At 43.0% G+C, this 26,849-nt stretch overlaps 2 protein-coding genes across 7 annotated transcripts in view; one reads left to right on the top strand and one right to left on the bottom strand.

Moving 5' to 3' along the window:
* fli1 (Fli-1 proto-oncogene, ETS transcription factor) overlaps window positions 1-18,116 on the top strand; it is a 35,728-nt gene extending 17,612 nt beyond the window's left edge. For all 6 annotated transcript variants that reach the window (XM_078284115.1, XM_071917406.2, XM_071917405.2 and 3 more), the window contains 5 exons: window positions 4,142-4,210; window positions 12,769-12,828; window positions 13,369-13,428; window positions 14,359-14,406; window positions 14,664-18,116. In XM_078284115.1, coding sequence (XP_078140241.1) covers window positions 4,142-4,210; window positions 12,769-12,828; window positions 13,369-13,428; window positions 14,359-14,406; window positions 14,664-15,193 — 767 coding nt within the window. In that variant the 3' untranslated portion in view covers window positions 15,194-18,116. The remainder of the gene's footprint in view (window positions 1-4,141; window positions 4,211-12,768; window positions 12,829-13,368; window positions 13,429-14,358; window positions 14,407-14,663) is intronic.
* Window positions 18,117-19,396: 1,280 nt separating this feature from the next.
* Window positions 19,397-22,648, bottom strand: LOC139925902 (ATP-sensitive inward rectifier potassium channel 1). The gene has a single exon (XM_071917414.2). The coding sequence runs from the start codon at window positions 22,628-22,630 to the stop codon at window positions 21,509-21,511; it is 1,122 nt and encodes a 373-aa protein (XP_071773515.1). The 5' UTR covers window positions 22,631-22,648; the 3' UTR covers window positions 19,397-21,508.
* Between the last annotated feature and the right edge of the window lie 4,201 nt (window positions 22,649-26,849).

The following is a 26,849-nucleotide window of genomic DNA, read 5'->3' as shown; positions in this document are numbered from 1 at the left end:
GCCCGTGCATTATTTTGGCCTCATTGTTGGTCACTTATCCAGATTTTTATAAGCGATGGCCGCCCGCACCCCAATGTGCTTTCAATTTGGGGTGCAATTTGAGAATTTGTTCAAATTAGTCTGTCAGGGAGGGACTGCGGACTGTTTGCTTTATCGCACCCATGTAGGTCGGTTTGATACCACATGTGCTGGAAGCGGAGCGCAGCAAAAACCTCAGACAACGAGAGACTGTATCCTCCAACACACAGAGATGCGAGAAGGGAGGGAGAAGGAGAGAAGGGAAAAAGACAGAAACGGAGGGAGGGAGGGAGGGAGGGAGGGAGGGGAAAGTAGAGAGAGAGAATAGAGGCAAAATCGAAAGAAAAAAGACAAAAATAGGAATGGGAAGAGGAGAGAGGGATGTTCCTTGAAAGAGAGAGATGAAGAGCGCAGTAAATGGAGGACAAGACAGGAGGGAGTGAGCAAGAGAAACAGTTATAGAAAGTGAGTGGGAGATAGAAAAAGGGGAGGGGGGGGGGGGTATTTTTTTTTTAGAAGTGCGTGGAAATGGTCCGAGGTGGTCATGATTGAGTGCCGTTGGAGAATAGCAATAGTTCTGTTTCCCAGCTGTCGCCGTTGCTCGTGTGTCTGGATGGATTTACAGTGAGGGAGTGGAGAGAGAGAGTGATAAGTCTGGGCTCCTGCACTGCACTACTGCTCGCTCCAGAGTGGGGGACATTCTCGAGCCCTCAATAGTTTATACAGACCATAAACATCTGGGCTCGAAGGCTGAGGAGGAAAAAAGGAGGTCTGGAGTGCTCTCTCTCTCTCTCTCCCCCTCTCTCTCTCTCTCTCTCTCTCTCTCGCTCTTTCTCTTTCTCTCCTCACAACATTTTTATAGAGCTCCCCTTGCATTAGTTCTTTCTATTGGCAGATTATCACTGGTGCAGAGGGGCTCAACTGCCTGGCCCCGTGCCTTTACTGTTAGCTGTCTGGTGTTAGCCACCATTACAGAGCAGTCTGGGGCTGCTCACTTGACTGTTGGGGTTCAGCCACTTAGCACTATAGGCATTTATGTATATACCACATTAGCATTACTGGAGGTGGACACAAAGCATTTGCCATTTAAGTAAACACTTGACAAGCTCAACTGACTGAGATGGAGCTAGCCACTTTGAGTTATATAATAACTCTGGAATACCTAGCAAAATCAGGGGAAATCCACTTTCAATTGAAACAGTTCAGGAAGTGTTTTTCTTCAAAATTCAAAAACTGGAAATCATTTGACATAAAATGCTTCTCATATGCACTCTATTAAGGGATTATTGAGAAGGAAGGCTCTGTCATTTTTATGGTAAGTGCAGATTTAATTCTGAGTGAATTGAAATAAATGAAACCCAACCTAGATGCCCGCTCAGCTTTGGCTGTTTAAAGTCACAATGAAACGGCATTTTGAGAGCAACTTGCTTCCACAGTTTGCATACAGACTTCCAGGTGAAGCAGGATGTTGGGGCAGGACATAACACAGGGAGGGATCATTCAAAAGTGACTTGCGTGTACACCAATGGGATATCATTTTGGTAGAGAAAGGCGGTTTTATTTAATGGGAGGGGCGCGATTGTTAAAAAATCTGTGATGGTATTACTGGTTGGAATTTTTATGTACACCTACAGGTACACGATTTCCAAGATACACCATTTCCCTAGAAGTGAAATTATAAAAATACAACAAAATAAAAATGTTGTAAATTTTCAGGTATTTATTGTTAAATTGGTGTATATTATGACAAGATAAATTAGCTAACAAGGTGAAAAAGTATTTTTTCATTTCACTGTGACTTTCACATCTGCCTCTACAAGGCTAGTGTAAAGATAGGAAGTGGGGCGAGTCAGTGCAGCCTTATCCTTGGGCTAATAGAGTGACTTGCTATCGGAGCTGGGGCCTATTTGGCCCCCTTTAGGTGGCAAGTTGCCCAACTGGGTGACTGGGACCCTCAGTTTGTTGACAAAGCACAGACCAAATGTTTGAGGTGATGGTATCGTATTGCTCAACAGAATAAACAGCAGGGGCCCAGTGGAGGTCCATCACAGTGTCGAACAAGCCCTGAAAGATTTCTGTCAATATTATGGGTGTGCCAAACGGAGGACAGGGCCTTTTTAAAAGAACCATCAGCCATAGGAAGCAGAGAAAAGAAAATTGTTTGTCCATGTTATGTAATCCAGCAGACTCTGAGCAGATGTGACGAGAGAGAGAGAGAGAGAGAGAGAGAGAGAGAGAGAGGGAGAGAGAGAGAGAGAGAGAGCAAGAGAGAGAAAGAGAGAGACAAAGAGAGAGTAAGAGAGCGGGTCTGCAAAGCTGAACGCTGGCCAGTCCTCCCACTGTGCTGTCAGATTACCGGGACATGTTTGTTTTCGGCGAGGGGAAGAGCGCGTCCAAATAAATAGGCAGCGCAGCCAAGACTCCCTCGCCCAAACTGTCAGCCGGTGGTGTGCCTCTCTTCCTCCCTGTCTCTCCCTTACTCTCTCTCTAGCTCTCGCTCTCTCTCTCTCTCTCTCTCCGTCTTTCTCTCCCTCCCTCGGTCTTCCACTCTCACTCTCTCTCGAACAGCAGTCCTGAATTTCTCTGTGGGATGGGTTGTGGTTTTCTCAGCAATGCTGCCTGTTTGCCTGTCTGGGTCAGCCCACATGTGGAACACAGTAGGAAAAGGGTTAACAGAAGAACTCCCCCTCCCTCCTCCTCCTCCCTTCTCTCTCTCTCTTCCTCCTCCCTTCTCTCTCTCGCTCTCTCTGTCTTTCTCTCTGTCTGCCTGTTCATCTCTCTCTCTTTCACTTTCCCCCCTTCATTCCAAGGATGGCGCTTTGGTGGCTCGCTTGCCCCTGTGCGCTTGCACTCGGCGTGTGGAATTATTTTTGTACGGGGAGCTGCGTTTGATTGCTGTGCAGGGACCCTGCCTCATACAATGGCTCCCCTGTTCAGAGGCCCCCAGGTTTCTAAACTCGACCCAGAGCCTTGGGGGTGCCGTGGAGTAGGTACGGGTGGGGTGTTGGGAGGTTAGAATACGTTTGTGCAGCACCCCTCTCTTCCCCCATCCCCCCCAAAAAAACAGAACCCCTAGTCTACCACCATGGGCCCCCTTCACCCTCCACCTTCTCCCCCCGCGCCACAGTTAGGGAGTTAGGGATCCTGCAGCAAATCCCCCCGAAAAAACACACAAAGTTGCCTGATTTTCTTCAGTTTTTCCCCCAAAAAATGTGGTTGTTCAGTTTTCCCCATTCAGAAAAGGGATCGTCCCAACGCAGCAACTCCCCGCAGCGGTCTTTGTGCTAAATCTTAACGCTCCCCACGTCGTAGCAGCACTTGTGTTTTCTCTGTGCATTTTTGGGTCTGTTTTTCCACTCGCTGATTTATGCCTGGGGGCAGCTAAAATTAAGAGAGCATTTTGGTGCCGCCCAGGGTGCCTGTGTAAGTGGAGGAATGCAGTGCCGAGTTCTGCTCCATAAGGTGAAATGAATAGGCAGCCATATGCAGAGTCTTGCCTCTCTGACTTTATTATTCAGAAGTAGGGTTTTGCAGTTAAAATGTCAACTGACTTCAGGGGTTTTCCAGCGTTTAGTGGACTATGTGCGCCCGTTGCTGGTTTTGTTTTACTGTGGACTAGATTTATATGTCATAAATGATTTTGACATTGTTTTTAAGACAAAACAGGAACAAAATGCAAGAAATGAGAAGGGCTTGTGCCGTTTGACAGTAATTGAGCTGAACCATCTACTGCCACCTGCTGGCTATTGGCCATTGTCATGTTCTTTGAGCTTTTCGTCATAGAGAGTAGAGTAGGTTCTCAACCTTTCTGCTGTGCATGCGTATGGTGGTGAACAGTTCATCCAGAACTGAGAGAATGATTTTCTCTTTTCAGGTTGTTTCATTTGATTAATTGTCAGATGAGCCCTAAAAAGGCTTAAAACTATTCAGTATTTCACAAGAAAAATAGCAAAACTTAGCAAAAAAGCTGAAAAATAGACTGCTCTGATGTAAACATGTTTGTGAGATTAGGCATATTATCTTTTCCAGCTGTGATTTGTTGCCAGTTTTGTATGTCTTTTGTATGTGTATATGCAGCAGCTTTTTGTCTTAATGTGTGTCCTTTTGTCTCTTGCTGTTGCAGGTAGCTCATCATTATCTTACAACACGCCATCTCACACAGACCCATCCCCACGCCTGGCTGCCAAAGAGGGTAGGAGCACACCCCACTGTTTGTTCACTGTCCGCTGCTCATTAAACCTGGTTACTCATTCTGAGTATCTTTGTCTTTTGGCTTAATGTTTTATTATTCATCATATGTTACCATATGACTGACCTGAGATATTGGAGATTAGTCCCAGTGTACATGGGATTCCCTGAAACCGTATATCTGGGTTGACATGAGGGTTTTATTCAAGAGAGCCAGGTGAGCTTGTTAGACTACAGAGAGAAAGAGAGAGAGAGGGAGAGAGAGAGAGAGAGAGAGAGAGAGAGAGATGACAAGACAGAGCATCCTCATTAGCCATGTACATTTAGTAAAAACAATAAAGCGTCAGATTCTGCCTCTCAGTGCCAGCCAGCCTCTCTGTGGCAGTCTCAGAGTGGCTGCATCAGACCAAAACACACCCAAACACACACACGGGAAGAGAGAGAGAGAGAGAGAGAGAGAGAGAGAGAGCGACATACGCAGAGTAGGCCATTGACTGCCATTGACGCAGCTCTGGGCAGGTGCACCTTTTGTGCTGTTAAAATAATAAGAGCAGAACTACTACTGCAGAGCGTGCTATTCAGGACCCGTACCTGAACGCTGTGAAAACACATCACAGCTCAGAATGGGCCTCCTCAGAATAGAGGCACATTTACAAGACAAAAGGATTGTGGTGATGAGTCCCATCCGCAGCAGGGCAGGGAACAGAATGTGAAAGTGGTGGTTATGGGAAAGGGAGCAGGAGGAAAGACATATGAATGAGGTTGTTTGTTAAAGGGACGTGCTTCAGAGACAGGTGGTGAAGCGACTATGTGGTGAACGTAGTAGAAGAGGCTGATTGGCCACCACACCCCAGATTGGAGGGGAAAGAGGTTGATTGAAAAGCTCTACGCTGTGTGTTCGAGCTCATATAGCAGTCAGAATGGCAGCGGGTCTAAGAGAGAGGAACTACACACAGGAGGGACATTTGCCATTGAGCTAAACTCTGGATTAGATCAAAAGTCTGAGATTGGAGCTACCCACCTCGCACCATTTCCATGCACAAAATTGACCTATATGCTGTTTTTATGAGATTATTATCACTGTTTGTTGCATTTCTGCTATGCTGGATGCAATACAGTAAAGACAGACAGAAAACATAGGGCTGAGAGCGAGAGGATGACATGCAACAAAGGTCAAGAGCCAGATTTAAACCCATGACATTGTGAGTACAGGGTATGGGCCTTTGGTCTGCTGAGCCACCAAGAAACCACAATTATGCTGGTTTGACTATGATGTGGAAAGCATTGTTTTGTGGTTTTACAACTAGGTTTGAGTTGTTCTTCAACCAGTGAAAATGTGTTCAGAAGAGTCTGCACTGTAAAAAATATCCATTTTAACAAGTCATTTAATCTAGCATTGAGTCCTAAAATCCTATTCCTTTTAAAACAAGTGAAAAAGAATCTGTCAATGGGGCTAAGATAATTTCACTTGTTTCTAACACAAATCAACTTGTTTCAACAATTTTGCTTGAATGAAGTGTGATTTTCTTGATATTGATTTGCCTTGTTTCAAGATATTGACACTTCCATTAAGGAACTTCTTGAAGCAAATGAGACAAGCCCCATTGTGGCTCATTAAGACCGACATTTTTTGCAGCGTGATCATCAACTGAGTTGCTTAGTGCTGTCTTTTGCTCAAGAGAATCTTAGTTGACAAATACTCAGTGGATTTAATTAACTAATTGAGTAGGCCATTACATTAACAAATCTGTAATCAACCAGAAATGCATTATTCAAATGACCTAATGACTGATTAGCTGACTAAGTAGGCGCTGCCTCTAGTTTTGTTATTTATATAATTCTTGCAACAGGCACACTAAGCTACTTAGAGCAGGACCCATAGCAGCTCAGGATGATTCTCTTTTTCCTCTGGACCTCCTTCTCACTTTACAAACAGTATTTTGTGCTGACACAACACAAGCAGCCTAAGGCTACACTGCGTATCTGTGAAACAAGGTACACATCCTTTACAATCGGCTATATGGTGTCACCACCAGAGACGTGAGTACGGACTGCAATAACAGTGATAGCCTCGCTCACAGGATGAGGGGCCCTATCTAGGCAGGAGGAGAGGAAACACTAGGTCTGATAAGTGTCCGAGAATGCCCTCTCTCCCTCTCTCTATCGGCCCCAGCGGTGAGCGTTAGCGGGTCGCGGACTTGTTCTCGCCCGGCTCTCAATACCAATAGACCAATGGGCAGGCCAGATAAGATTCTGCTCGGTCACCCCCCGACCCCGTTCTTCCTGGTTCTCAGCGGCAGGTATTTGGACTGGCAGGAATAGTCGGTCACTCCCTTCAGCAGCATTTCCCTTTCACACAGAGGTGATTTCTATTATGGGCTCCTATAACAGTGAGTGTGCCTCTCGTTGTGTCCCATAATCCCAGCCAGCGCACAGCCAACCGCTTCTGGCAGGTAAAAAATGCTTGTATCCCCAACAAGGTAACTTTTCAGGAATTAGGGAAAAACAACCATGTTATCAGATTGATGCCCATGTGTATTTGAGGAAAATCAATTGGTTTTGAATTATTTTTATGGACCCTAAAGTCATGAAACTTTCTAAGCACATAAATGACGATAACATTTTTCATTTAGGTAAAAAAAAAAAAAAAGAGGAAAAAAGTAAAACAAAAAAAGAAAAACAGAAATTGGAGGTATGGGGTCGTGTTTCAACAGCAGCACAGTACTCCATCTATAAAAGAAGGCTTGCTTTGAGAGAAGCCTTTATCAACGTTTGCTCAGATCGGTATTGCCAGATGTTCGAGTTCATATTGCCTTTAGAGAACAGTCAAATACCATACAGGCTCTTTGGGGTAGAGTAAGCACGGGCATACAGCAGGAGACAAGCCTTAATCTGCTCCAGACTGTGTGGTGTAAAATGCAATGTTATGAATAAAAGAGAGCATATAAAACACGGAATGCAGCAGCTATGAAAGGGTGTGTGTGTGTGTGTGTGTCTGCGTGCCTGTGTGTCTGAGGTCTATGTCTACTCAGTGCCTGTGCGAAACCCTGTGTATGTGGGTGGGTGCCTGCATGCCTCATGCAGCATGCATCACAGTATGCGTTTACATTGCTTTCGAGTGTGCACATGTTTTTGGATTCATATGTTGGAAAGGAGATGTGTTTATGTACCATCTGGGTGTTTATGTGTGCATGTGATACAGTTCAGTCACTTACCATGTGGATCCTTGGTGGATGGAGAAATGGAAAGTTTATAGATTGATGGGCTGTTTTTTTGTCTTTCTATATGTGGCCTCACACGTTGAAACTTGCTTTCCTTTTGTTGATTCTATAGTGTTTGCCTACACAGAGGCAGTAGCGTTGCAGTGTAGACTAGCGGTTAAAGAGACTGTCCCGTAACACAATGCCACAAGTTCAGTCCCTGCAACATTAAATGCATCAAGAGTCACATGATGTGCTGAGTGTCATTTAGCAAGATGTTCAACCCTTGATAAGTTCCTCTGGCTAAGAGTGTCAGCCAATTGCCTAAAACCTATATTCTGCACTGCTGCTGAATCTTTGTCACCGTTGCTGTGAAAAAATGTTCAGTGTTAATAGTGTATAGTTCATTTTTTGTGGGTGCTGGCTATTTTTCCCCGTTATTCCCATTTGCAGAGCCATTGTACCTCCTTTAATTTTTTTTCTGTTGGAGTTGAGCACCTCCAGCTTCTATTTAGTATCACGGCTATGAAATTTTGGAATTTTATAATTCTAGGAAGGGACACTCATATTCTCCGCTGCTTTTCAGTGAATGATGAGGGATGATGATTCACCTCTGTGAATGTATGTATTTTGCTGCCAAGGCAAAGTGGCACACAACTTGAAGTGCACCATTATGCGAACAGGCTCTGCTACGTCTGTGACTTTGCGATTGGTGCCCTTTGCATTTTCTAAGTTAAACAAACAAAATGAATCAAAAGCACTCAAAAAGGTAAACTCCCAAAGACGCACAGAACATTTTTCAGGTGTTAGCGCATGCGTGAGTGTGTCTATGTGTGCTTGTATGTGTGCCGCACGCGTTTTGTTGCAGCACCTAGGGGTGAATCTGCTGTATATTCACAGACATACACACACACTGTGTATGCATTGTGTCTAAGTCCTACACTTTGCCAGCATTCTCCTCCTCCCATGGCTCTTTTCTCACACAGATGGCTTTTAAAGCACCTGTATTACGGGTATTAAAAAGTTTACCCTGTCTGGGTCTCTCTCTCCTTGGCTCAGACTCTGGGTTAAAAACAGTCCATGACTCGGCTCTCTCCCTCTCTCTCTCCCTCTCCTTCTCTCTCACTCTTTATTCTGTGTCTCTCTCTGTCTCTGTCTTTCTCTCCCTCTGTCAGTCTCCCTCTGTGTCTCTCTCTGTTGCCCACCCCCCCCCCACCCCTTTCTCTCTCTGTCTGTCTCTCTGCCTCTCTCCCTCTCTGTCTAGCACTCGCTCCTTGTTTTGACTAACTGGTCCTGCAGTCTAAGTCTCCCAGGAGCGTGCACCACACCCCAGACCAGAGTGGAAACTGGCTCAAGTCGCAGTCAGAGCAAGGCCTGGAAAAATGAAGGAGGGAGGGGGGGGGGAGGTGGGGGAGGGGGTTGGGGATGAGGCGGCTCTGTGTGTGCACATTCGGGCCTGTGTCTGTGTTTGCTGGCTCGCTGCGTGTACCCCCCGACCCGTTGGGCTCTGCCGGTTCTTTCTTTTGACGAAGCGCTAACACTTTCACTCTCATTTCCTCGCCTCGCTCCCAGCCCAATTAACCTCGACCGGTCAGGAAGAGAGTCTCCGACCGTCCGTACTGGCGAAAACCCCGACTCGCTGAGGATGTTTTGAGCTCCGAGATGTATTTCCTCCTCTTCCTCTATTCTCGCTTGCCTGTGTGTACAATGAAAAGACTTGGAGGTGAACGTAACCCGCTGCCAACAGCTACACCAGGGGCATCAGAACGATGCGGATGAGCCCACATTGCGCATTACTGGGCATCTCCTCCAGCCCATACCAGACAGTAGCTGGGTTTGCCGCCATTGTTTTCTTTTCGAATTCCAACGTTGTGTTTCGTCTGACTAGGTTTTTTTTTTTTTTCTTCATTATTTTTTCTCTCCCCTCTCTTAAGTTTCTTCTGCCCCCTCGCTTTCTTCTGCTCTCTCTCATGCACTGTCTCTCTCTTTCTGTCTGTCTCTCTGTTTCTGTCTCCTCTCTCTTTCAGTGACGCTGTCTCCCTCTCTCCCACTCTCTCTGCTCTCTCTTTCTTTCCTCTCTCCTTCTCCCCCCCGCACCTCACCGCCGTCTCCCCTTCTGTTTGTGACCCCTCTCTACTCGTGGAAGAAGGAGGTAGCCCCCTTGTGTTTTTTTCGGGGTGGTGAAGAGGGGTGGGTGGGTGGGTTGGGGGTGGGGGGGTTGAGTGGAGGGGAAAAAAGGGCCAGTAAAACAAAGAGAGGTTGTCTGCAGGCGAGGCAGGCAGGAAACGCAAGTCTCCCAGGACTCTCCCCCAGTCGCTGCTCCTTGGCTATCCTGCCGGCCCACACCAGATTGAACCTGACAGCCTCCGCTGAGCCCCGGCCGCCCGCTTGTTATTCGTCCCTCTTCTCCCTCTCTCCGTCTTTCTCTCTGTTACTTTCATTCTTTCATTCTTTTGATCTCTCTCTCTCTCATCTCTTCACTTTATTTTGCTTGTTTGCATATATCCTTCACCTTGCTTTATCAAGTTTTTGCACCGTCGTTGTGTGCTCCGTCTCGCACTTTTTCCCCAACTCTCCCACTAATCCCTCCATCCAGTCACAGATAGAGAGCAGAGAAAGTCCCTCTTTCTTTTGGCCCCAGACGGGCACGGGCCCTTGGAGGCAACGTCGGGGGTTAAAAGTTGAAAAGTTAGAAATTAGTGAAGAGATCAAGAGGTCCTTGAAACAGCGGGACGTTTTCCCATTGGAGGACATTTCCCATCGGAGGACATTTTTCAAGTGAGGAAAGGGGAAATAAGGCAAAATAACATCCTTTGAAACTAGTACAAGAGACGTGATTGGATTTGAAATGTTTTTACATTTTCAGTGGTGGATTATGAAATAAGCAAGACAATAAAACACTTGTGTGGCAGATTACCAGCCATTTTCTGTCTTTTATGGTTGCAGATAGAATAAAGAGTCTGGAGTTCAGTTGTGCTGCAAAGAGAAATGGAGGTATAATTCGAGTTTGAGTGTTTTATGACGAGTGAAACCAAGCAGAAGACAGGGGTTTTGTTATTATAATGCTGTTATGTTCTGATCCAGAAGAGGGCAGTATTGTACAGTGCTTAGAAATACCTGGACATGCAATGGCAGCCACTGTCGAATTTGATGTCACTGATGAGTCACTGGATGTTCCCTTGATGTGGCTTTATAAGGTTATTTGGGTCAAGATGGCACACAAAGACTGAATGTGTTGTGGCAGTGAGGGCGACCACGTTCTTTCTTTTCAGACACTTTAAGACACGCATGCAGACATACCAGACTTGGGTCAAATATTCTTAGCATTTGTTTTCACATGCTTTCAATACCAAATGGATGGGGTTCGCCACATACAAAAATAAATGAATGCTAGAAAGTTTAAACGGTTACAGGAAAGATTTGACAGTCAGTTTAATATACTTTTCTGTGATTGACAACTTATCTGGCAGCATGTGAATCATTCTAATGCAGTGGTTAAAAAATAAATAAATAAATACTGAATTATTTAATGTTTGACCCAAGTTTGTCAAACAAACACACACACACACACACACACACACACACACACACACACACACACACACCCTCATGTGTGCAGACAGAATTCCTTATGAGTCTGTGGTCGACATGCTAAAACATGTCATTCTAGCCATCATATTTTTTTTTTTCAGATTAATACTAATGGTGCATATTTTAACATATGGTCAAATGCAGTGCCACCTTTTCTCTATGTTTAGGGGGGTTTTGTTGAGCACCTGATGCTCTTTTTTAGCAAAAGCATGCTTCATATCCATACAGTTCCACACACTCACATCTCAGCTGACCAGCACAACCTCAGTCTTTATTGGCCATTGACCTGATTCACTGTAGGAACTGGGGATTAAGTGCCTTGCTCAAGGCCGCTTTGACAGTTGGTGTTGCCACAGGATAGAAGTCTTATTCATTCACTTTCCCTGTAAAGATTTTCAAAGCCGGTCTAAGGATTCAAACCACCAACTGCCCAGGTCACAAGCCTGCTTCTTTAAGATTCAGACTATCGTGATGAGGTAAGGGATTACCTCTTGACCTCCCAACAGCTTGCTGATCCCAGCAATATCCTCTGTCATCACCATTACACTGCCTCCACACCGTGGCCCCCGGGAGAAACACCTCAGACAAAAAGAGATTTGTAGAGCATGATAACACGACGAAAAGAATGAAGCACACAACACTGGATGAAATACATATCTGGCTACAATAGGCATCATATTTCGCTCCAGTCTGGTCCCCGGTTCAACTGTTTTAGCCCACAATAATGCTAACTATCAAGGGTGTTGGGCAGGTGCACTGTTAGCCAGATGACTGAAACTGAATCGGCTTTCAATTTAGACGGGAATATACCAGGGTGTTTTTGATACCGCGATGGGGGAGAGATACATCCTCTGTTTTATCTGCTCATGTCAGGGTGATTGATTGTTACTGGTAGCCATCCAGGTTCCCAGAACCCATTCAGTCAGGTTTGAACTGCAGAAACACAGGAGGTAGAACTCTTCCAACCTGGGCCAGGTTGGCTGTATGTCAGGCATTCATAAAAGTCCTTTGTGTGTGTGTGTGTGTGTGTGTGCGCGCACGCACGCGTGCGCGGGTCAGCTTGTTTCCAGTCTGTGCTTTGTGTATGTGCCTCTGCTGTATTTGTACGTTAAGTTTTTTCCAGTCCCTATATTTGTGGTCAATATGCTGCAACCTGCTCAACCAACTGTAATTTTTTATCAAAGTTGGTGCCATCTACTTTTGAGCCATTGCTGCATGCCAAACAAAACCACATTACCCTTGCCAGATATCCTGCAAAGAGCCTCTTGGACAGTGCTTCAACAGACAGGCAGACATTTTATAGATGCCTTTTGGCATTGCTCTGAACTTATTTCTGAGACAGTTGTGTTTTTCATGTGAATAGGTTCTTTTCCTGGGATGGGCTAGCAGATGGGGAGATGAGACACTCAGCCACATACATAGACAAGGGCAAATTTTATTTTATACAGACACGAGATTTATTGTGACTCAATGTATGGTGTTTAGGTCAGAGAGCCACAGAGCTTGAGAGGGTTCTGTAGCACTTGAGTGCATCCACTGACCTGTTCTGAATTGGATTTTAAACATTGTGTGTGCGTGTGCGTGTGCGTGTGCGTGTGCGTGTGCGTGTGCGTGTGCGTGTGCGTGTGCGTGTGCGTGAGCATCAGTCTCTGTATGTCTGTATGATTCTGTTATTTTTTCCCTCACCTTCTCATACAAAAAAGACCATTGGAGAATAATTTTAAATGCATACTCACACTTTGCCTTCCTTCCTCTCTTCTTCCTTTGTCAGACCCTTCATATGATGCTGTACGGCGAACAGGATGGTCAAACAACATGCACAGTGGCAAAGGTGAGGACACCAAAAAAAAAAAAAAATGGGATTGCACTCATTTATCCATCTCATATGTTTTTGATAGGATGATACCAGACCTTGGTCAAATAGTTTTTGAAAATAATTATCAAGGCTTGCTTTAACCTGCTAAGGGGTGGGATGGCTTAGGAAAATATATAGTGTAGTATGTACTGTATAGTGGAAATTATTTGAAAGTCAATTTGACTTATTTATTATTAAACAAATGATTTGCAAATGCTGTTTGACCTAAGTCTGGATTATAGCAGGTGGAGTTCCAACATCCACAGAGTCTAGACACGTAAGACGGACCCCCAAAGATTAAAACGTCAGAACATGAACAGGCGCTCAAAATAAGTCAGTGCAGCTACCAGCTACTGCCCTGTTTACTTTGGACCACTGCTGACATGCCATCGAGATGTGTAGTCTGGTTATCTAGAGCCACCCTATTGATGTTTTCCCTGAATCTCTGTCTCTCTCCCTCTCCCTCTCTCTCTCCTTCCCTCTCCTTCCCTGCCCTGCTTACCTCTCCCTCTGCAGGCTCGCCGGTGGTTACTCAGAATGTGTCCAAGTCCACTGAGCAGCCCAGAGCTCAGCCAGGTAATGGCTTACCAATTGTCTCAGTTGGTGTACAGGTCTTATGCATACTTGTGGGATACAGCTAACTCATTAGCACCGCTACCAGGTTCCCTACATGCCAGTTGGCATTACAAAGTTTTTGGTTCTTACTGTTTTATAATCTGTTGACAGCGGAGACAGCCAATTAAGAACATTCTATGGTCACAGGAATCCTGTAAGGGCTCCAATGCTCTGAACTTTGCGCTCCTTGTTTTTGGTTACTTGTAATTTTGGTGATTTAGGATTTTAAACTTATTCTACTGTTTCATTGAGTTGCTCTGGATAAGAGGGTCAGCCAAATGCCTAAAATGTAAACGATAAGTAAATAAAAATCAACATCATTAGCGTCATGACTCATGACATGTCTCGCAAAAATGCAAAATAAATGTTTAGATGTGATTCACCAATGGGCTAATAATGAACTGTTTGGATTAGAGTCTATGACCAGGGCTTGAGTGTTTACAAGTGTGTTCTTCCCACTCAGCCACACATCCATCAGCATGTATCGCTGGTTTTCATGGCCTGTTCATACACAGTAATACGTTTTTTTTTTTTGCATTTCTGCTTTACTTGACAGTCACAGTAGAGAGAGACAGGAAAGACAAGGCAGAGAAAGGGGCGTCCCAAACATCGTAACACTTGACCATAGCACATACCACTCTCTCGTTTTGTCAACTTTTGCACATGTAGCTTTCTCTGCTCATGGTAAAACATTAAATAATATGAGCTAATAGGCATGAAGAAAGATTAGTCCAGTGAGTCAGCTGTTTCCTACAAGTATAGTGCCTGTGTATATCTATGACCTGTTTATTTCTGTCTTCCATACCAGTATTATTTGACCACATGCTACATACTATTATCTCACCAAAGCAATCAGTCTATAGACCAACCAAGCTCTCCCTTTCCCCACAGATCCCTACCAGATTCTGGGCCCCACCAGTAGTCGCCTAGCCAATCCAGGTAAGATTCGGAGCAGGGGAACAGAGTTTACCCTATGTATGGTATCCGGTGTGAATACCCATTTGTATTGGAAATTTTTCTACAGTTATATAATATATTATAGTTATTATATAGTTATTATATATACTTTTATACAGTCCTCACCGGATGAATAATGAGTCATGGAGTGAAGAATGAATAATGTATTTGTTTGTGCCCTTGGTTAGATGAAGATGCATAATTGTCTGACTGGTGTTTGTGTATCTGCTCTCCATCAGGTTCAGGTCAGATCCAACTGTGGCAGTTCCTCCTGGAGCTCCTGTCTGACAGCGCCAACGCTGGCTGCATCACCTGGGAGGGCACCAACGGCGAGTTCAAGATGACCGACCCAGACGAGGTGGCGCGGCGCTGGGGCGAGCGCAAGAGCAAGCCCAACATGAACTACGACAAGCTGAGCCGCGCGCTGCGTTACTACTACGACAAGAACATCATGACCAAGGTGCACGGCAAGCGCTACGCCTACAAGTTCGACTTCCACGGCATCGCTCAGGCACTGCAGCCGCACCCCACCGAGTCCTCCATGTACAAGTACCCCTCGGACCTGGCCTACGTGCCTTCCTACCACGCCCACCAGCAGAAGGTCAACTTCGTGTCCCCCCACCCCCCCTCCATGCCAGTCACCTCCTCCAACTTCTTTGGACCCACCGCTCCGTACTGGAGCTCGCCCACTGCGGGAATCTACCCCAACCCAAACGTTCCCCGCCACCCCAACACCCATGTCCCGTCCCACCTGGGCAGTTACTATTAAAATACCCCCCCTCTGACCATCCAGCTCCCCCCTCCCCACCCAAAAACCTCCCTTCGTACCCCCTTTTCCATGATCAAGTCCTCAATTGCTGACCTGCACTCCCAATGGCACCAAACCAACTAAGACTGAGCTGATAAGGGTAATTGTCCTCTGAAGAAATTCTGCTCCTAAATGAAGGATGATGAAATTGAAGGAGATTTTTTTATATGTAAGAATCTATAAACAACTGGATGCTATGGTCCACAATGGAATACTACTTAACTTTACGAGACTAGCAACTGTTTCCATGTTTGTTTATGTTTTGGACGTGCGTCTGAGTTTCCTGTGCCTTTCTCCTTCCCATCCTCCTGAAAGCTGCACCTACAGGCCAGTTGGTGTCCCTTCCAAAACTCTGACACAGTTTTCCCCACACAGCCACCGCCATAGGACAGGAGAACAACCAGCGTCTGTCTCCCTCCACACTCCCTTGTGTGCCCCACTACCAGACATGGGCCTACTATTTATGGGTCTCAATCTACATCCTTCTCAGTACGTTATGTACATTATGCTTTAAAGCATCTGCCTTTTCCTCTGTCTACAGCATTATCGGGGCTTTGCTTATTCCCAACACATATAACATTTCGTTCCCAATGTCTCCGTCTGCTTGTCTATCCATCTGCATCTCTTTACGTGTGTGTGGAGAGTCTTCTGGAATTCGCTGGACAAGGGGAGCTCTCGAAGAGATGGACTTTTCTCAGCACTGAATGAAATTTGGCAACTGGAATATGCCATTCACAATTTAATTTATCCTCCAAACTGGAAGGCTAGAGAAGAGTTAAATGCCAGAGATGGAAGCGCTGTATGTTTTGCCGACCTGGGACAATTATTGATTGAAATCTTTTCAATTACTTAAAGTGTTTTCTGTGTTCTATTTGGAGTTCAAGATGGGCAACGTATGCACTTTTGGGGCAATGCAGTTGACTCAATTGTGCTGGAGAAGCTGAGTCAAAAAGTAATTGAAGCAATTTGCAACAATAATTTAACCCAGGTCAGATGTTTTCAGGGGGCCACACACCAGGCTATTAAATGTTTGCAATGCTGTTGCCTTTCAGCCATGCCATTCCCAGATGTTTTGTTGCTGGACCATGTCAGTATTAATGTGAATGTCTTCTGGTTTGTGAAACACACGTAAAGGGATACCCTGCAGCAAAATCAAATTTTGTCAGATGTTTTCATGCTGTAAAAGCATTTAATGAAGAAATGTATCCCTTCACACTTAACACCATCTTTGCTGTATGCTGGGCCACCTATCCAAATGTAAAATAAACCTAAAAGTGCAGTATTTACTTCCCGATTTTATTTTGTAGATGTACATCTACATAACATAGCATATGTCATTTAGTGGATGCTTTTATCCAAAGTGCCTTACAGTGCCATGAGTGCATCCACTTTTGGTATGGGTGGCCCAAATGGGAATCAAATCTCTAACCCTAGCAGTGTTAGCGCCACACTTTAACCACTGAGCTATACAGAACCACATCTATTCTATTCATTAAGGATGAGACAGAGTTGGATCTAAAAATGCATGGTAAGATACAATGAATTATCCCTATGTCTGACCAGAAATCTGACAAATTTTGATTTTGAAGTGCACTCTGACGATAACGATTGTCATGGTGTCTCCTTCCTCTATCTAGGCCAGTCAGGACCTACCGTATAGGTCAGCACAGAGAAGTGGCTTAGCAGTAAGTCATGTTATTTGTCAATAGTCAGTCAGCTTGCATTTCAGCAGGGCTGGATCCTAGTTTGAGAGCAGCATGTGCTTTTGAATGTTAGTTTCTCACTGATCTAAAGACCAGCAAAATGCGCATGAATCTCAAGTCAGGATTTGACCCTAATGTAATAGTGTCATGTCAAAGCATATCCATCTTCAGGTGTTCAAAGCTTTTAATTGCAAAAGTATTCCTTTAAAGTAACTGAAAATGGACACTTGAAAATAAATTACTTGGGAATAAGTAGTTTATCAAAGAACAAAACCAATAAAGTATGACAAGATGAAACAAAGAAATCCTCAGATTCGCGAACGCTGTGCGTTTGTCAGACCTATTTTCTATTATTTTGTAAGCATCAGTCAACTAGGCATTAAAGCAACTTACTGTATAAATTATGCAGAGTTATTTTCATATGTGACACAGTATTAAAAAGTCAAGAGAATTAATACGAGTTGACCTCGGTCAAAAATGCAAACCTTTTAAGTCCATTTCTGCTAAGTAGTTTGTTCAACATTTTAAGCGTTTTGTATCTGTACATTTGGGCAATACATTTTAACATTTTATGTTTTTCTTGTTATTGTTATTATTTCTGAAATTCGGTTTGTAACGTCCTCAGTGCCTTTAAGTGCACAAGATATTTTCTAGTATTCCCAAAAACCACAAATGCCTGCTTGAATCATAACCCAATAGCCAACCTAAGGGGATTTTTTACTCTATATGCAACATATGATGATTATGGTTATTTTCCATTGTGAAATCACTTTTCATGCCTAATAGCCCCTGGAATTGGCAGCTTTTCCTGTGCCTTAAAATTTGCCAGGTATAATATGCAAAACAATACAAACAATGTTAATATCCACAACCAGCTTCTCTTGAAGTCTCATAGCTTTAAATGAACAAATAAAAAGGGAACATGTAATTTGTAGCATAAAGAAATTATTCTAAATATGTACCCTTAACTTCCATGTTTCACAAGCATTATCATTGAAAAGGGATCTGTGCTACTTCTTATATGCAATGTATTTTGGATATCAAATATATATATAAGTATAATTTTACAATTAACCAATGTATTATTATTATTGTCATTCCTGCAATGTATGAAGTAATACCTTTTGAAAAAGGGCTTTTGTATAGGAAAATGTGACAAAATAAATGTTTTTACCTCTCAAGTTATCTTCCATTGCCTGTCCATGGCTTGACCAGAATGTTGGAATACATAGAAATGTATTAGGACCATCATCTTCTTGATATTGACTTGCTCCTCTTTTGCTCTTTGTCTCCATCGTCTCAAGTTTGGAAATTCTTCTTGAAGATGTATTTCCCCTCATCTTGTGTTCATGGCTGAAATGTATTACTCATTACTCATTTCCAAAGTTTATTATTCCTTATTTGTTCCATTCTGGGAGCAGTAATTTGTTACATTACTCATTATATTACTTTTCTGTTACACTGCCAAAATTTGTGTATGCATCCTCTTTTACCTTCAAAAATTGGGATAAGCCTACCTTGCCTGTGTGCTTCAAAGATCAGAGTAACCGTGTAGTGTTGATGTTCAATATTCTTGTTATCATTTTAATTGATACAATCAAAATACCTGGAGCGCAGTTTGGGCCTGCATCAACTGAGAGCATGATGAATTCTGGCAAAAAAAAATCTAATATTTAGAGGGAGTGATAACAAAAATAATTTATTTTATAATTGGTAACTTTACTGTTATTACCGATAAGGAAGCATAATTTTCACCTGGATTCACCCAGTCAGTCTATTTCATATAAAGATAAGATGGCCATTACATTTTGTACATTCATTGTAGTTCCAGCTACTTTATCTTGATCATCTACAAAAACCTTGTAATCTGATTGTAATATAATCCCATTTATTCACACACTGACCGTGACAGGGCACTACAAAAGTTTTACATCCTGTAGAGAATATGAATTTAAAGTAGCATTTATCAAACTCAGATGGTAAGAGAGAGTTGGGGGGGTGGGGGGGGGTGGGGGGGGGGGGGCTTCTACAGGTTTCCTTTTCTTGACACGGCTTTTTGCTCGTGATGATTATAAGTTTCATTTTGTCATTGCAAAAATGATGATAAGCTCTGATTGTCCAGAATGTGTCCACCATTTTCAGTTTTATTTCAAATCCTGACTCAGCAAAGCATACTGTAAATAACAACACAAACATACCTCACCATTGCCTGATATATTTGTATATACTTTGTGAATGAATGTAATAGGAAAGAGCAGAATGTAATAGGAAAGAGCGGTGTGTTCCAGGAGAATAGACAGTCCTAGATAGATGCTGTATACCTGTCTTACTGTTGGCTCTCTTTGCTGTGGCTGCACCAGACCTGGGGTTTGGGCGTGCAACTTGCAAGGGAGAGGGAGGGAGAGAGATGATAAAAGGAGCAGGAGGAGGAAGAACAAAGAGACAAGCAGACAGAGAGGCCTTTTACCTACCGACCATTAACTTTTATTTTATCAAGGTAGGGGAATTGCTGAGAACACATGCTCTTTTTCAACAATACCCTGCTTTACATTCATAAACACATTCACATATTGGGAGCTATGCAGTAAAATCACAGTCTTCTACTGTTGGTCATTGAGCAACTCCACTGGAACAGTAAAGGGTTTAAGTGCCTTGCTCAAAGCAGTCATTCATTTACTTTGCCCCCCTCAGATTTTTCCAGCCCGTCTGGGGATTCAAACCAGTGACCTTCCAGTCACTACTTTTTCCCAAAGTATTATTTGGAAAAGCACATTATTTGGAAGTTTATATTTGAGGGGAAACCTTGCTTTAACCTCCTCTGTCTGCTCTACAACACAGCCTGAGGTTTATAACAGTAGGCCTACACTCACTTTAGTTGTGTATGGCAATTTGTAGGTCTAGTCATAGTTTTCCACTTTGTCTCCACAAATATAGGCAAACAGGTCAATGATTCTTTGTGTCATTTAATATTCATCCTGCACACAGCCTCAAATAACTCAGGTGTTGGTTATCTAACAACTGGTGTGTATGCATGGCATGTGTTGAATGACACATGCCATGCCACAGCCTTGCAAAGTGCCATATTAGTTTGCATGAACTATAGGAACTATAGGAAAAGACAAAATACGAGTCACAAAGACAGTGGGCAGCCATTAAGGGACAACTGTAAACTTGTTTGTATTCCAAATGTGCTAGAGTAGCATGCATCCAGATCCTTCTTTGCTCAGTCCAATTCTACATTTCTCAGTGATATTCATGATGTTTGAGCCTGATCCTTTGGCTCATTTGCTATATTATCATCACTTGCTACAGCGACAATCCTGGATGCAGACACAACACGCAGCAGGTCCAGCTTTTAGAAAACCTGTTACAGCGTCTGCATAGCAGATACTGACATGTGTGCTGTCATCTCTCAAAACGGAGAGTTCTGGTTTCATGTTTAGAACCTGCAGGTAAAATGATGGGCAGTAAGCAACACCTCTCATCCTCCAAACAATTGTGCTCTGTTGTTTTTGGATCACTGTTTGCTGTCACAACTTCACTTTGTTTGTAGATGAAGGGCTGTGATAGGGGTTGGCACCTGTCATTTTGTTGCTTTGACCTTTTTGATCACAGTCCTTATATGACGCTCTGCACAGGCTCGGTTAGACAGAGAATAATATCACACAGGAATTCTTTTGAATGCAAAAATAGCCTTTATTACAGTGTCCTTTTTCCCTGAGACCAAATACAAAAAGACTTATAAACAGAATTGATTTTAATATTATATTCAATGCTGCATGCAGCCATAATTTAAGTGTTTCCTGAGAGCTGTGTTCTCTGACAGTGTCTTAAGACAAGAAGATAACCACAACTTTATTGCCCACTGGTTAAAAAGACTGGCTTATGAGCCCAGCTTTTGTTAGTGCCCCAGTCTCTGAAGAGTTAAACATACCCTAATGGTTTTAAGTCCAGACTTTTCCTTGCGTACAGTACAAGAGCATGAATTAGCAAACAACTACTCCATCTCTCTTTCTCACCCATGACAATTACATTTCACACGGGCCCTTCAAGTAATTGCAAGGTTTAGCCACAAGATAATCCATTTGTTTTGTTTTTCTGCCTCTCCATACTCTAAAGTAAACCTGATGTGCGAAGCCAGACGTCAAGTGAAACCACTCTTCATCTACAGCAAGACGCAGGATGCATTTGGATGTCTTTTGGGCAAGCAATTCTGAAAGCTTTCACTGTTCTTAAATTGTAGAGGAGCATCACTAGCCTGCATGACCTAATCTCTTTTGAAAACAGGTTTTTGGTCACCAGACAGTGACAGGTGTGGTTTTACATACAAATAGGCCACAATAACTGATCTGACCCACAGACGGCTTTCTTATCTGTGCTAAATACAAAAGAATAACAAATGAGTAGATGTTCTTTACTTCATTTTTAAATGCTTCACAATGCACTGTCTGCCCCACCTGCCTCCAGCCTCTGTTTGTCCTTTAGATTCTTGCGGAGTTCATCTTGGAAAAGATCTGTGAGAGGCGAGCCTCTACCAAATAGTCTCAGTGTTCTCGTCAAAGTCTCCCATAAGTCACATCTTGGTGACATTAGGGTGGTCGGGGATATCAATCACCTCAAAGCCCTGGTTGTCATGTCCATCTCTGGAGTGGTGATGGTGACCCTTTATGTTGTGGAAACAGTAGGCACAGTGTGCAGTGGCCACGGGCACTACTTTGGAGAAGTTAGTGAAGTCTACTCTGTACTTGCCCTCTTTGCTTCTGGAGATGATGGGTAGGAAGTTGTAGCCCCACATGATCTCCTGAGGGATGAAGGAGGTCCGGACTTGGCAGGAAGAGCTGGTGGACTCTGCGGTGCCATCCAGGAACACCACCAGCTCAAATTCCTGCTTGTGGAGTGTGTCCACTGCCATCTCGAAGAACGGGCTGCCCTTGTCAATCACATGGTACAGCGTGAGAGGACATACAAAGAAGAGGTTGTCCTTACCGGCATCCACCATGAAGTCAATGTTCACCTGGTCCATGATGATCGTCTCCCCATCTGCCGTGTTTGTTGTCCTCAGCAGCTTGCCGTAGATTTGGCTTCCTATCATCAGGGTCTTGCGCAGGTTGGCCAATCTGATTGATAGGCAAAGGGAACCCTTTTTTGGGCAGATGACAGCCATGTCACTGAATGTGATGGTCTTGGCCCTCTTTTTGGGTAACGAAATTTTGGCCAGGATGACTCCACACATGAAGCAGTTGATAATGGCTCCAATGAGGGACTGGATGATGATCAGGGCCACAGCACCTGGGCAGAGAGGGGTGATTGCACGTCCGCCATACCCGATAGTTGTCTGGGTTTCCAGGGAGTAGAGGAACGCAGTGGTGAGTCCGACGACGTTGTCCACACATGGAATGTGGTCCTCAGGGGGGCTCTGCCATGTCAGGTCTCCATTACTGCGGGCAATCCAGTACCACAGCAGGCCAAAAATGAACCAACTGAGAGTGAAGGAGGCAATGAAGAAGAAGAGGACGAAACGCCACCGGATCTCCACAAAAGTGGTCCAGAAGTCGGCCAGGAACGCAAATTGCTTGCTGTACTTCACATTTCCAAATTCAATGTTGCAGCGACCATCTTTGGTCACCAGTCTGGCCCTGCGGACTCTTCGCTCTGCCAGCTGGTCTTGGATGCGTTTCTGGAAGAATCCAAACATTTTCTATGTGGCAATGGCCTATAAGAGAAACAAAAAACAAAAAATATGAGTGCATAGTCAACTGCTTAGTGATTAGAAAGCAGCTAACCATTAAACAATCAATACTCAATATAATCTGAATTATATTGGAAATATATTGGATTGCAGTGTCATTAAGGCAAAGTTCAGTGTTTTCACAATTTTCCGAAGAAACAGGAGGTACAGATGGTTTTTGTTAAATTCATGAAAATGCAGATTCCCCCTAAATCTGAGACCAATTTGAAAATGAAAATGAAAATACTAACATGCAGTCTTTGTAAAAGTGACTTTTTAAAAAAAATCCCAAAGGCAAGTAATTGTTCTTAATTGGATGGAAAAAACAGCACAAGCCAAGAGAAAACCACTTTCCCAAAATTACACACAAAATGTGATTCTCTCACAATCCTAAAACTATAAAGACACAATACAACACAAGAAAGTACAGAGACAGAATAACAACAATAATAGAATAATAACAAAATCTGCTTCTAGATCAATTGTGGTGAAAGCATTTAAGTGAGCCAAAAACATATTCTGTCAACAATTGGCCCTACTGGAGATTTCTTGCTTGTAAAATATCAATATCCAAAAGTGTAGATCTCCATAGTCAAACATAGATCTCCAATTGAGGAAAAAAAACAAAAAAACAAGGTACTCTGTCTGCAGGTACAAAAGTAATTAAAAAGCCTTTATTAAAAGGGGCTACATCATTAAAAACACGATCAGTGTGTATCGACCAGATCTGAAACATGCTGTCCCCGATGAAAAGATCCTGATGAAGACTAGATCTGGTCAATAGGCATTGTTTTTAATGATGTAGCCCCTTTTTTAATTACTTTACTTTTGTACTAGCAGATGGATTATCTTGTATTTTTTTTCCCTTGAGTGGAGATTTATGTTTGTACACTTTTGGATAATTATATTTTAGCACCAAGAAATCTTCAGTATGGTCTATTGTTGACCTCCAATGAGCACCTGTCCTGCCTTCATATAGTTCTGCAACAAGCAGCACTTCTCTGCTGTTTCTTATGACATTTATTCTGTTTCTGAACAAAATACCACAAGTTTATAATCATACCAATGCTTTAGCTCTGTTCCCGTGGTTACATACCTGACTGAATCATGAGTCTCACTGTTAACTACAGTAGTTGTGAACACTTTCACTAGTCCCAAGCTGCTTTGTCCCACTGCAATTTTAGTAAGTTAGTGTGGAATTTTGTTCCACACTAACTTCCCGCTGAAGTGTAACATTTAAGTGACCCAAATAAGCCAAATCATTTGGGAATTTGGTTTCCCCAAAGTATCTTAGCATGACGATCATCTTTGTTTGTTAGCTTTTAATACAGTAAAGATTAATGTGACATTAAAATTATTTGGGGAAACCCGGCCAAGAGCCCACAGCTGCTCACAGACATAATAATCTTTGACTAAGTCACAGCACTTAAATCTCCTAAGTCTAGTGCTTGATGGATGGTAACTGGCAGCATTGGCTGTAGAGAGGTTTCTCAATAAATATGGTCTCTGTTCTTGCCAAGCCATGCAAACTACCCATTTGGATCATGGCGTGCTTGTTAGGGAGTGTTGAATAGTACAAAACGACCAGTGCAGTGAGCTTATGTTTTTGTTTTCAGCTCTCAAACCTTACATCCTGTATTTTTGCCAAAATAAATCCGATAATCACACTGTGTAGCTTGTTTGCAAGCTTTTATTCATTTGGATCTAAACCCAGTCTTTCCAAACCCAGTTATTAGGCCAGCATGTTTTCATACTGTAACATAATATGGAGTGCTGAGATAATTTCAGGTATAGGTATACTGTAATTCCATGTATGGCCAATTCCTCCAAATTATTGCATTGCATCAGTTGCCATTAAATTAGCATGATCAACATTTCATTGTATTACTTTGTAAAAAATGGACATATCTAAGAACTTGCGACTTGTGCTTCTCTATATTTAACTTTGTGATTCATTATAATGTAGCAACTATTCTAGACACAATATAATGTCAGAGCTAATTAAAAGCTGGTTTGATTATTTGCATTAATAAAGCAGCTTGTGACTGTTACATAATTTCTAACTACAGTAGGAATTTAGCAATAAATTTGGTTCAAAGGGGAGATTACTGAAATAAGTCTCTAATGAGACCTAATGCCTCTTCCATAGAGCGCCCTTTCTTTTATTAATGAGGGACAAACCAGCTTTATGCTCCAACATGCAAAGTTTGAAGTGCAATCAGACTGATCAAATTATTTGCAGCCTCTTTGCAGGCTGAACGTTGACATTAACATTTGAAACTAAATGTATCTTCACTGAACCACTGACAGTAAGACAACACGCTTACCATATTGTTGCAATAATGTGGTGCATTTGAAAATGAATGGCAACATTTAAAGCTGTGTAGGCTGGGTTCAGTGATGAGGCTATCCATCCTGTTTGATATTCAGATATACCTAAAAGTGAATTGTCCCTCAATCCAAACTCACCTCTGAATTGGAGCAAAAGCTGTACAAGGCAAATCCAAAAGTTGATGAATGGCAAATCCAAGCTTGGCCTCTCTTCTCTGTCTTTCTCATTGACAGTCGAGACAATATAGGTGTGTCCACTGGGCTGCAGCAGTTTTCAAATGCCTACACACCAGCACCTGTGTGCATATATACTGTCCTCCCTTGCTGTGCTGGAATCATTCAGGTGATGTTTACGCCCACAGAGACATGAAGTACGCCCTCACCCCCTACCCCCCACCCTTGACTCTATTGAGTTGTGTTTACCCCACAGCAGCCTGACACCAAGGACCACGCTGACCTCTACCCGCCACACTCCCAGCCCCACTAGTCTGGGAGTTGCTCTGGCTGTGCTTTTGCTTGTTTGTAGACTCTGATGTAGGAATTTAAGTTTATTCTACCATTGCACTCCCTGTGAGTCACTCTAGATAAGGGGGTCAGCTAAATGCTAAAAATATAAATGTAAAATGCAGTCTCTCATTACAGCTCTCTGTGTCTGGATCAAGAACAGGCTGCGTGGCATTATTTACTGTAGACACACACACACACGTGAATTTTTAATGGTTGTTGTGGGGAAATCAAGTGTTTTGAGTCCTTGCCAGCTTTTGGCCAAGTGCAGCAGGGAGCTGAAATCATTTAAGATGTCTCTGAATCAGAGAAAATGGAACATGGGGATAGATGTGAGCTGCAAGGATGATTGGAATATTCTGGAAGAGGGTGCAACACTTGCAGAGCAACTTATTACTTGGTATTACATCTCAGAATACCCATCTCTTCCCTTGAATATGTATGCATGCGCTAGAATAGAGTATGACTCAAGTTTGTGTATGCACTGCCTTCCACCACTTCTCTGAAAATTGTTATCATGAAAAATATGTTTAACACATCCCGGGCATGGTGTTGTCACTATCAATGAAACATCAACGCTTCACAGCTCATGCACAGTGCACTTCCTCCCAGCAACAACCATCTCTCCCTATTCACAACAACTATGAGGCCGTGTTGTGATGAAATATGGGGACCATAGAGCATAAATAGGTGATGGAGTGAGAGAACAGAGGCATGGCAGATGAAAAAGGACATGCCCTAGATCCAAACAGATAGCTCTCCTGGGCAGGACAGGAATCGGCTCCATTCATGGGGCGTGTATGAGATGCTCTGAATGCTTAGGGGAGAAAAGTTGTGAATTGCGATGGGAGTCATTTTTCACCTCTATTGTTTCCAGCAAAAGTGATAGAAAAGGTTTGTAGTATTACCTTACAAACTGCAGCATTCCAAGAATGTGTATTCTACAGATAGACACAATATATTTTTGTTGTCACACAACAAGATTAAGTTTGGCTGCTTTTTAAATGACAGCTATTGTAAAAGGGATGACGACTTAAGCTTTTTGTACTTAAGAAGTGATTTGTTTGTTTAATCAACTACCTACTTTTTCGGCCTTTTATTTTAGACAATGGGTCGATGAATAGCCATTGAACCATTGGGATCATATTTTGCAGCAGCACAAGAGGATAAACTGTTACAGGATTATTAGATTAGAGGCAATGCAAAGTGAGGCAATTACTTGAACTAATAATGATTGAAGCAACACCATTTAAGTCCCTAAATATGTTGATGTAAATAAGTTAGATAGACCATTCAACATAGGTGTGGAAACCTTTTATAGCTAGGTAAATTTAATGTTTTTATTTTTATT

This window comes from Centroberyx gerrardi, chromosome 6 (genome assembly GCF_048128805.1).
Source record: "Centroberyx gerrardi isolate f3 chromosome 6, fCenGer3.hap1.cur.20231027, whole genome shotgun sequence".
NCBI classification, from domain to species: domain Eukaryota; kingdom Metazoa; phylum Chordata; class Actinopteri; order Beryciformes; family Berycidae; genus Centroberyx; species Centroberyx gerrardi.
The sequence above is the reverse complement of the archived record's forward strand: the minus strand, read 5'-3'. Positions and strand labels throughout refer to the sequence as shown.

What these genes read in the sequence shown, in the direction of transcription:
- LOC139925902 (XM_071917414.2), bottom strand. Translation starts at nt 22,630, where the DNA reads ATGTTTGGATTCTTCCAGAAACGCATCCAAGACCAGCTGGCAGAGCGA.